Here is a 12,109-nt window from a genome sequence, read left to right as displayed (position 1 = left end):
CTCAGAAAAAAATACGTTGCTACTGTCTGTTGAAGATTCGGGGTGGCAGGACCACCCTCTTTGAAGGGGTGTGAAGGAGGATTACTGGCAGAAAGGAGGCCAGAGAGCTGGGATGGTACTTCTCCAACAGCAATAAAGCTGTGGGCACAACGTGTGTTTGAAAGTGACTTACTGATGTCTGTTCAAGGCAGCCTTTCTCATCAACTTTTGTTGCAGCTCAGATCAGTTAAGCTTTTGCCCCATTTTCTGCGTGAGTGGTTGGTAGTTCTTCCTCTCTCTAATATGGAGGTTTTCCTCTGGAGGCGAGGGAGAGGCTTCCCCAGAGACTGAGAACTTGGGACAAATGATTGCGTACCCTGGCTTGTTGAAGAAAAGATTCATGAATTATGAAGGGAGGATCTATGGTAGAGGGTGGGCTAAATGTCCCATACATGCTTCAGAATATTTTTAAGAAAGTAAGAATGAAAAAACAAGTCGATCTGGGAGCTGGTGGCACAGGGCATGAGTAGAGAAGGGGATTGCAAGAGGAGCAAACCATCATGGAAAAAATGTAAGTTAAACTGATTTGCCTATTACTATGTCTTAGCAGCAAGCAAAATCCAGGATAGTTGAGCACTTTATAGTGTGTAGGCTCTTTGAGAGGAAGTTAGGAAAGGAAGGCCCACCTTTTCCATTTTCTTCTCAGTAATGTAGCCCATGTTCTCTTCCCTCCTGTTTTCCCTTCCTTCAGCTGTATGTATCTGGCAGTTGTCTTTAGGTAACCATTAATTCCCTTTTCAATAATTATTGCAATCTTTATAATTTGCCAGAAGAGGCTGATTGTCTACTCATGTTTTCTGTATACACAGTATAGCAAAAATACATTGTTCTATGTATTTTGCTACGAGGTTTCGTAATGCAGCAGCAAAATCCATACTTTGCTACTAGGTAAATGAAGCAAGGGCATCCAGGTGATTGCTGCCTGTTACATGCAAGTCTGTTGATAGCTTGGGATGGTTGGTAGAGACTAATGCATGCTGCAGAATTCACTGGCAGTGCTGAGGGTGTAGTACAGTAAAGCTACTGTAGTTATGCTTAATTTGGAGAATTAACAGTTCCAGTTTTCAGAAAAAATAAGCTGCTTAGAACTTTTGATTTTGAATGTAGCCTTGCCTAGAGAACACTGAGAAAACAGAAATTTCCAAAACTTGGAGAAGCATGTGTTTATGAGATGAAGGAACAGGAAGAATTCACAATTTTTGCCAAAAAAATCATGTTTTAACTGCTTTGTCTTAATAGAATGATCTTACTTTCAAATTGTAAAATGCTGATCATGTGTTTAAAATAAAAATTGCCACATCAGCAACTGGCTGAAATGCTGCCTTTCAAATAATATCCTTTAAATAGCTAGAGGTTTTTTAGTTTGTTTTTAAATCACTACTTCACAGTTGAGCTATACTGATTTTAAAAAAGCCTTTAAAGTGAATCTGCAGAAATTGTTTGGTCCTTCTTGGCATGTTCCGTGGATATATTATAGTAGTATAAAGTTCTTTTTTTTTTTTTTCTCCCTTTATGATAGCATTTAAGTGAGAATATGACACAATTTTGTTCTTTCAAATAGTTGATAATCTTGGAAGCATATAGCTGAGTGATGCCTTAAGGCTATGTAACCGTGTCAGGTATGGAAGGGGGTTCATAGTGGGATCAGAGCAGTCACAGCAGCATTTTGCCGTATCTCCCTCTGCTGGTCTGTAGATAGGCTGCTGGGTGTATTCCAGCTGCTTTATTTGATACCTGGCTATTGCAGTGGACGTTGCTGTAGGAAAGAGTCTGACCCACCATTAGCTGACACGGCCGTAATTGCTGTGCTCTTTGTCAGTAAATGCCATTTTTTGAATGGCATTCTCTGTTGTAGAGAAGGCAGCTTTTTAGGGAGTAGTAATTTCTGTTCCCTGTTTATTTAGAAAAATAGACAAGAGCCTGGGTACGTAATCCTTTTATCAGCTCTAAGGAAAAAAGCGGTGTTAAATGTTGGTTAGCGTCAGCAACTGAAGTTCTCTCATCTTTGCTGTATCAGACCAGAGACGTCTGTAGAAACTTGAGCTTTCCTCTGCACACTGCAGTTCAGCTGTTGGTGTCATACTGGCTGACACATTTGTGTTAGTAGAAACCCATTTGTGGTAATTTCAGAACTGACGGTGTTACTTTAAATACACATGTCATTATCTTATTTAAAACGTATTTCTGTTATGCGGTACATCACTTGAGGTGAAAACCTACATTTGTATTTATGATCTGCTCATAGATGTGAACTAGAATGACTGAATGAGTCTCTGGCCATGGAAAGCAAAACATGCTTTATCATGTATGATTTATCTTAAGCTTGTTTTACGTGTATTCATATTGATACTTTCTTGGTATAAGCATAAGATGAAGTCTTCTCTGTAAGAGTTGGGTTTTTTCTTGATATGAAATAATCATGCAGTGAATAGGTTCCTGGGATTTGTAAGGTAATCTCATAAGACTGTTTCTTATATAAAGCAAATTGGATTACATTCTTAAATCTGCTACATGTGAAGGCATCTTAGATTCAAATTGTCTCTTACTAAATCTGATGTCGGTGCATCTATGGATGTAGTATCAAAATCTGTGACAGCGCATTTAAAATTGAAGGGAAAAGGTATATATTATGGTAATGTAGCTTAGAATCCATTACACTTAGCTTGATCTAGGAGAGCACTTGAACTGAATTTCAGCATTTTGCGTATATAAACTAATAATCAGTTGTTTTTCTAGTGGCCTATGCTTTTTTTATATTATGCGTGATGAGGGAATATCTCAGCTACATATATTACTGTATAGCAAAAGGCAAAGAAATCAGTTGTAAGAGGATACAGAATAATTGTTAGTAAAGCAAATGTTGAGCTTAAAAGAAAGTGCAGAGAGCATGTTTCCCAGTGTCAGCCCTCTCTGAGCTGCTAAAATGTCTGATAGAATATGTTGAAATTTCAGCAGTCATATGGTTGCATGAAAAGTATGTCTTGAAACATGCTAATTTTCTTGTTATCTGTTTTAGTTGTTATTACTTTAAAATGTTTAACCATAACAATTTACTTCTAGGCCTTGTTGAAATGACACCACTTGTTCGGTAAATTTTATTTTAGGTATAGGTCACTTTAATCAGCAGCAAATACTAAACTGTTCCAAACCGCTGCACTTCATCTTCTTAAAATACACTTTCAGATTAAATTTCATTTGTCATTTTACTCATCATCATGCAACTCTGCAGACTGCTGATCTTCAGTGTCTTCAGTGATCTAGTAATATTTTTAGCAGGCCTTGCTATTTTTCTATCCATGCCTTTTCTAGATTTCTATTAAGTCTAGACCTCTTTGAGTCTCCACTGGGAAACTTTATTTTGAAAAAAATACATTTTCTGCTTAGTAATTCACAAGATGTCAGTTTTAAAAAAATCCTTCAAAGACTTAATTACATTAGCTTGGTGGGGGTAGGGAGTGTGTTGTCATAAGCATTTCAGGAATCAAGGAGGTACAATAATCCGCATACTTGTTAACACTTTCAAAGAGCTCTGAAAGATTCGTGTGATCTACCTTGTTTTTTAAAAAAAGTCTATTTATGCTGCTGTTCTGCTGTATTCTATCCACCTATCTGTTGCTTCTGGTTTCCACTGCTTTTGTGGCACAGAATTTGTAATTTTCTGCTTCATAACTCCTGGATTTCCCTTTGAATCCTTTCCGAAGAACTCTCAAACACCTGTTCCTTTTGTACCAGTGCTACTTTAGATGAAAGCTTATGCACTGCAGTTGGGCATTTTCATACTTCAGAAGTTTTGGGTCTCTGTCATCTGGCTGCAGCAACTTTTTATTTGGTTTATGAGGATGGCTGCCTGTGCTGACACTGAAGTTAGAGACAGTTACTCAAGTTTGCTCAGAGAGGCTGTAGTGTTGAGGTGTTCTGGATCTTCCCTAGACAGTTTTAACTGTTCTGTGTGTTCTTGGAATAGCTCCTTGTTTTAATGTGTATCAGTTAAACGTTTGCTTTTCTTATGGTAATGAGGTCTTCCTCTTGGGTAAGAACATAGTATCAGCCATGGTGTGTCAGGCCAAAGGTGCATCTACCTAGGCCAGTACCCTTTCTTTACAGAGGACAGTACTAGATGTTAGAAAATAAGAATGGGGAAAGAAGTTAGTGGTATGGTATTTCCCTACAGTGCTTTGCCAGCATCCTTTCTTCTTTGGTTTTTCAAAATACCTGTAAATACCAGCTTGTACAAAAACGGGAACTTCACAGAATCCCAGAATGGTTGAGGTTGTAAGGAACCTCTGGAGGTCATCTTGTCCAAGCTACCTGCTCAAGCAGGGTCATCTAGAGTAGGCTGCTGAGGACAGTGTCCAGATGGCTTTTGTGTATCTTAACAAGTGGAGAGTCCACAACCTCTCTTGGGCAAGAAATAAATTAATTCTATAATGAGGCTTTACATAAATTAAAGGAGTTGCAGACCACCTATTTTTGAACAGGCTTCCCAAGACACTGGTGTGATCAGTAAGTATTAAGAGAAAAAGGTGTGCAAATAAGTTCTTTCAGAGTGTTAAAATAATGGATTGCTTTAAATAGTTAAATAGCTTATTATTTTAAACTTCAGATAATGGAATCCAAATTATAATAGACTATAAGAAACATCCAAGTTTTTAATCTGAACTTTTCACTCCATATCGGATCTAATTTATAATATTGTAGTATAACTATAGATACAGTGAGACATAAATACTGTTACATGTTCAGCATAATAAAATTCCTTAGGATTTGATGAGACATGTACTATTAAATTCAAGACAAGTGGTACTACCCAGCAAAGCAGCTCCTCATATAAAACACTGCATCGTGGTTTATTTGATATGTTCTTATATGTTGCACTTAATATTTTTAACTGGATAGTGTTCTTGGATCTTTTTCAGGGTTCAGCTGATCCTTTAAACAGTGCATTCCACCTGACGTACAACATGGTATTGAACTTGCTTCGAGTAGAGGAAATTAATCCTGAATACATGTTAGAAAAATCCTTCTATCAGTTCCAACATTACAGAACTATTCCAGAAATAGTAGAAAGTGAGTATTACTGTGTTGTACTCATGAGAGTCAGTATGAAAGATGTTGCATTTGAGATTGGGTAGTTAAACTTCATTATGCTGGTAAGAGTTTTTATCTATGCAGTTCTTCTTTTCCCTGCCAACAGTTGCCACTGCACCTTTTGCTGTTAGGTTATAGTTTCAGTAAGAGTAGTTTCCTCCTGTTCTATGGACCTATATTGATATGCAGTGTCATTCTGTGAAGAGAACTTTCTTCTCTGAATCAGACAAGAATGGTTGTCACATTGCTAAACTGTAGGACAGGGGTCCTCAAACTATGGCCCGCGGGCCTGATACGGCCCCCCAGGGTCCTCAGTCCGGCCCCCGGTATTTACAGACACACCCCCCCCCCTCCCCCCACTCCCCCCCCCTGCACCGGGGCTTGGGGGAGGAAACCAAGCAGCCACAGATGACTGCCTGCCACTTCATCCACGCGCCGGCCCCCTGGTTAAAAAGTTTGAGGACCCCTGCTGTAGGACAAGAAGAAGGAAAAACAATTCTAAAAGGTGCAGGGAAAAGTTACTCCTTTTTGATATGCAGAACTTGGCTAAAAGAAATGTAACTTTAATATTGCATTGCCATCTCTAAAAAGAACTCATGCACACTTCATTCAAAGTAGTATAGGAAAAAATGCTTAATTAAAACACAAAGCATAATTCAGAGAGGACCGAGACATCATGTGCTCTTCACTGAGTAACTAAATGTTAAACCATGATCTTTAAATACTGTGTTTTCCTGAGCCAAAGTCAGTTTCCAAAGATCTCAGCCAGTGTTTGAGAGTGAGGCCTCTTTCAAAACTTAACCCAGAAGAATCTTAAGAACATGAGAGGCAACTGCTTCCTTTGCCATTGATGAATGAGCAGTTCACCTGTTTGTTTGTTAAATGAATAGTAAGAGAGACACGGTGTGTGTGTGTCTGTGTAGCTTTGATAAATGTGCAGAGTATGTGTGTGATTCCCTTTGTAGAGTTTCTGTTAGTTGGCAGATGCAGTATTAAGATGGTAGTAGTCAAATATAGTAGGTATTTCCTGAAAACCAACCTGTTCCATTGCGCATGCCTAGCTCTTCAGTCTAGAATTCCAGCATTGCCATTTAAATAGAGAAATGGAGCAGGAGAACATTTTTCTTATTTCTTGGACATTTTTTATTTAGGCACCATACTGGGTGTTACAATTTTTTAATTGCTTCAACTGCAATTAAAAACACAAAGGAGAGAAACGGTTGTTTAGATCAAGGAGGAAATTATGCTGTGAGTATGGATTACTGTTTTTTTCTTCAAAAAGTTGACATCTAAAAATAGGGAGAAATTCCCTGAGCTGTCTCGCAAGTTCCAGTGAAGTGGGGTTTCTGAGTCACCCATACGCATTCAAATAGTATACAAGACAGTGAGTTGCTAGAGAGGAAAAAGAGATCTTTATAATGTGTCCTTTGTTTATGGTATTACTAGTGTTGAATGAATGAAGCATTTTGCTTATAATAAAAACTGATTTGCCTAAATAAGGTGTAAAAATGAAGGAAGAAAATACTGATTTCCAACTGATTAAATCAGAGCCTAAAACAGGTTAGGAAGAGCATCTTCCACCAACTTCTCTCTTATTGGAAGACATCTTGTTAGAAGATGTCTTTGAGTAATCTCATTTTCATAGGAGGAGGCAGAAGAGTACTGGTAGGCAGTGAACACTCTCCTAAAAATCATTGCAAGTTTTTGTGGGACTTCTCTGCAACCCTAAATCAGAAATTCCTGGATTGGGGATCTAGCCTTCTCTGTTTTCTCAAGCTTGTTTATTATTTAAAAAAAAAAAAAAAGCATTAATATTTATTTTCCTAGAAATAAAATGCACATTTATAGATTTCTAGCTTTCCAGAGAATGGATTATTGTCAATAGGAAATTAATGTGAAAAATGGTGACAAAACACTAGTTATATAGATCTGGAAGTGAAACATTGATTTCTAAATCTATGAAGTTATTAATTTCCATGACATTATACTTTGTATTATAGAAGTGAATAATTTGGAAGGACAGTACAACAAAATAGCAATTCCCAATGAGGAAAATGTGGTCATATACTACAAAATCCGACAGCAGCTTGCAAAACTGGGTAAAGAGATTGAAGAATATGTTCACAAACCAAAGTATTGCTTGCCCTTCCTACAGCCAGGAAGACTAGTAAAGGTAATTTGATTTTTCTTTTGTTTTGTTTTTATTTCACATCTCTACCTATCCTTGCAATTTGCAGGATTCATTTGTGTCTGCCACTTACCATCTTGAAAAATTACGTTGCATCACTCTAAGCAATACTTTTTAAATTTTGTTATGTTTCTGTGTTAAACATTCAAAAATTAATTAAAAGAAATGTGTTCGTTTTGAATATTAGTCCATTACTATGATCTGCTTGCTAGAATGTGATTATACATGGGTTATAATATCTTTGTAATATTTTTAGGTGAAGAATGAAGGTGATGACTTTGGATGGGGAGTGGTTGTTAATTTCTCTAAGAAATCGAATGTTAAGGTAAAATATACATTCTTTCTGTTAGAAAAATATATACCTTACCGCTTTTTTTGAAAATAAGATAGAATTTTCTTTGTAGTTTTCAAAGGCAAAAAAATTCCCTTTCACCCCAAATTTACAAAAAGCTCAAGCCTTCCTGAAATGAAAGTATAAAGGAAAAAACTGGAAGGTGGGACAAACCCTAAGTGTTGTGTTCATTTTTTAACTTTTAGCGTATTTACAAAGATAATGCTTGCTTGTGTCTGGGATAAAAAAAAAGTGCACATGGCACTACAGTAATTTCCGAATACTTGGTCTGCCTGTGAGAAATCCCCAACAGTGCTACACTAAGCCATTCATGGGAAAGATACGTTTTCTACTCTCAGAAAATCTGTAGAAACTTAAGGGTTGACAGCATAGAAAGGCTGACATTTGGCACTATATAGACTATTATCTTAAACTGGGGAATTGTGTCTTGAGTCCTAAGCTTGTGCATGAGACATGGGATTCCTTGTCCTCTGGGGTGTTGCTGTAGAGTTGAGGGTTGGAAACTTAAAATGCAAAGAGAGCAAAACAATAGCAATGGGTTCAGGGAAATGTGGAAAAAAATACAGAGGACAGTGATGCAATAGAAGCCAGATTTGGGTTTCCTTCCAAAAATCCATTTTTATAGTTGGTTTCCGCATAACCCCAGGGATGATGTTTTGGTCTCCATTTCAGAAATGTTTTGACAAGCAACTCAGCTGGCTAAACTAAAACCTAAGTTTAAAGTGTATTCTTCTGTGGTAGCATTTTTGCTGTAATTTTGGCAGGAGAGCATTAGCATTAATTACTAGGCCTAAATGAGAAGTTGTCTTCGTCAAGTTCTGGTGGCGCCTGTGCACTGTGGCACCTTTTGGTGCTTCTCTAATATATATTCATTAAAGAGGAAATGAGAAAAATGTGTGCATACAGAACTTATTAAAAAAGATTTTGTTCTGGTTTTCCATCTTCCTTTTGAAAGTCACATTTCTTCCTTTTTCAAGTTGGAAGACTGGATTGTGACTGCTATTGCTTAAACTTTTTCTTATAAATTGCTTTTTTCATAGGGCCACATGAGCATTAAAACAGATTTCCCCGTCACCCAAACTTTCTATGTAAAATTGCCAACTTCTTTGTCACTGGAGGCATTTCTTCTGTCTGTGTCATATTTTATCCGCATACCTATTTGCCTTCCCTATCTGGCTTGTCTCACTGTTGTATAAAGCCCTTAGGTTTAAACATTAGCTTTGAAATTACAGTCTGTTCTGCAGGAGATGGCTCTGGCTCCATGGCTCCAGCAGCACTTTTTTCATTAAGTCATTCTAGCAGCTGGGTTGAATTTTTCCTTCTGAGTTCTATGGAAAGAATGACAATAGGTGCTGAAAATTATGGAACAGACTTAAAGCTATGTAACTTAAAATCGGTATGGGAAGACTAGTTTCTATGAGCAGAGGCAAAACAAATGAAGAAGCTGTTATTTACCCATTTTAATGTGTCTATTCAATGTATTTTTGTCCTGGGATACAGATGCATTTCCCCATTAGTTTAATGTAGTAGTATACTTACTTAGTATTGGAAGTATATCGTTATTATGCCACATCTTTAAATCTTCATCCACTTCTAAGCTGTGACAGTTCTTTGGATTTGCTCTTAGAAATTATGTTGAATTCAGTCTATATTACTAGTTTCTCTTTAGTTGTAAATTCTTCACGGTGTCATAGTTTCTAATGAAGTCCTTTTTCTAGTACGGAAGATATGTAATGAAGATTGACATTCAGAGTTAAAGTATGTCTGTATTTCACTGAGTAATTCTCTTTATTAATTGCAATTGAAAGCAAAAGCATGAGTCATTGCCAGTTATGTTCATTGTTTATTTAGATGTTTTTCCAGCATAATTTCACACTGCAGTGTTCCACAAAATTGTGAATGCAAACAGTATTTTATCCTGAATTACAGTAGAGAGAATTTATTTCAAGTGGTACTGCTTGCTATATATTGTACATTATAATAGGCAGCAAAGTCACTGTTTGCTTTGGAATTCATTTTTGAGTAAGAAATTTTATTTCCACTAGATTGTGCCAGCAGTGTGCTAGTTTTATTGTGCTGTTTATAGTCCATATTGTCATCTGATCCTTGATTCTAGACATCAGATTTTTGTCTGTTAATGGTTGCTGGTATTAGAATTTCAGCTGCTGCAATTTGGCCTTTCCTATTTAGATTGCTATAATCCTTGTATGTTAAACTTAAATTCTCCTGCTTCTCTGTTCATGTTTGTTTATATTGTTTACTGCGTAAACATAAATTTTAGTGCTGTGTCATGGTCATTGAATTTTCCATGAGTCAGATGTTATTAATCTGGGAATCTGAATTTGTGATCTGTGCCATATTGCTTGATTTGCAGATATGATCAACTGTCTTACCTTGTTTTGTTTCCAGGCACATGAAGTAATAGATGTTTCGGGGCAAATCTAAAATCCTTGAAATATACCTAATCATGCAATATGATATGACAGAGATGTCTGTGACTAAATTTTTTACAGGGTGTTCTAGTCTTATTTTACTCTAGCATATAAAAACATGTGTTCCTGTTCAAGGGTTTAGTACCTAAAAGGTAGAAAACCCACTGAAGGAAACAGTACACATTCAAAAAGCAGTTCTAGATTAAGTCAGGTCTCAGCAATGTCTAAAAGCCATTGGTGTATGTAAATTTAAAGAGAGTAATATTAACAGCGAATGTTAATTGCATCTATACACCTGCTGTATTAATGGGTTTACAATACTGTTGCTTATAGAAATATTTTTTGTTCTCATTTTCTAGACATCTCCAGCTCTATTATTATCTGTAGCATATATGTGCAGCTGTGAGTTTAGTCTCTTCTTTGTTCAAGTCAGCATTATGCTTTCTGTGGCTTTGGCTGGGTACTGATTTGATGTATGTGGATATTACTTTAAAATTCTAATTCAGTGGTATGAGTCTTGCACATTGCTGTGAGTGCTTTCTGCAAATGTTGGATAGAATTCAGAGGAACAGTTCCTTCCCCAGCAAGTAATTGCATTTCTTGAATAATTACGTATACTGTAGAACAGGATAACCTTGTTTTTCTGTCTAGTTTATTGTGGCAATTTCTCATAGTGCTTCTGAGAATCTCTTGGAAATGCTAGCTGGTTCCACCCTGCTTTGCATGCAGTAAAAGAAAATAGTATGTTTTAGGTTTGTAATGAAAAATATTGCCCAGTAAAACTGAACTGGGTTAACACAGGATTTTGAAAAGACTGTTTTGTCTTTCTCACATTTGGAAGCAGAGAAGCTTGCACATACTGTTTTAAAATTCTTGCCTGCAGTGTTAGGCCTATAACTTAGTTCTGTGCCAAGTTATAAAAAGATTTGCTTATAGTGGGAGCGTATTTGAGCAACCTCAGTGCCTATTGATCCAGTCAAGTAACTAATGTCAGGTTTTTTTAAAGCAGTGTATATTAAAGGTTATGGCTTTGTGAACAATAGTCTTTAACCACCATATCTGCATGTTTGTGTTCTTTAAATGAATGTCAGATGTTATGTTTGGGGTTTATAAAGATGTGGCCTGCAAGATGCAGCTTCCTGTTTGCTGGAGATACAAGCTGTTACATTTGAAAGATTTTTCTATGGTTTTGTGAGGAAAAACTTGAACTTGCAAAACTGCAAATGAAAGAGATCCCCCAAATTTGGGGTTTTTTTGAAAAGCAGACAAAGTTCAGTACTGCTAGCATGATGCAAATATTTTGCATTACAGTAACAAAAGAGGTTGGCTTACTTTGAAAGAGCTACAGCTAGAAGAAAAGGCAGAAGCACCTGAAGCCACAAGTAGACTTCAGGCTACACTGTCAAGGGAGGATGGGGAAAGGGTAGTTTTTTTCAAGTGTTCTGTGTGAGGGATCTTTCAATCAATACTGATTCAGTAGTTTTTAGAATGTATTGCATCACTGAGCTCATGTTCTGTGAAGAGCAGTAGCTCGTTTCATACTTTTAGTATTGAATAAATCATGCTTTTTCCTTCCATTCTTGCTGGTATTTTAAAATAACTCTTATGGACCTGGACCTGTTTCTTCTGTGCCCCTAACAGCCAAATTCTGGTGAATTGGACCCATTATATATTGTTGAAGTGCTACTACACTGCAGCAAAGAGAGTTTGAAAAATTCTGCTACTGAGGCTGCAAAGCCAGCCAGACCTGATGAGAAAGGAGAGATGCAGGTTTGTTACACACGTTTATTGTCAATAGTTTCTGATAAATGTTCTCAAAAATTCTATTTCCAAAGCATTTGCAGACTGTGGTAAAAGGGGTTAATGCATTAAGGAAGAGAAAGGAGCTGTACACCTAATTGTGCTTTCTTAAAACAGTTGCTGACTTCACCAAAGAGGAAATTTTCAAGTGTGAACAAAATACTTGAGTGAATTAATTACTGTAGAAGTACTTTGAAACTTACTGTTGTG

General features: G+C 36.8%; 1 protein-coding gene across 1 annotated transcript in view; it reads left to right on the top strand.

The window, feature by feature from the left end:
* Window positions 1-12,109, top strand: part of MTREX (Mtr4 exosome RNA helicase) — a 49,435-nt gene that overhangs the window by 26,616 nt on the left and 10,710 nt on the right. The window contains exons 16-19 of the mRNA XM_005241989.4: window positions 4,956-5,106; window positions 7,128-7,300; window positions 7,572-7,640; window positions 11,741-11,869. Coding sequence (XP_005242046.1) covers window positions 4,956-5,106; window positions 7,128-7,300; window positions 7,572-7,640; window positions 11,741-11,869 — 522 coding nt within the window. The remainder of the gene's footprint in view (window positions 1-4,955; window positions 5,107-7,127; window positions 7,301-7,571; window positions 7,641-11,740; window positions 11,870-12,109) is intronic.

The sequence above is a fragment of the Falco peregrinus genome, chromosome Z (assembly GCF_023634155.1).
Source record: "Falco peregrinus isolate bFalPer1 chromosome Z, bFalPer1.pri, whole genome shotgun sequence".
NCBI lineage: Eukaryota > Metazoa > Chordata > Aves > Falconiformes > Falconidae > Falco > Falco peregrinus.
The sequence above is the reverse complement of the archived record's forward strand: the minus strand, read 5'-3'. Positions and strand labels throughout refer to the sequence as shown.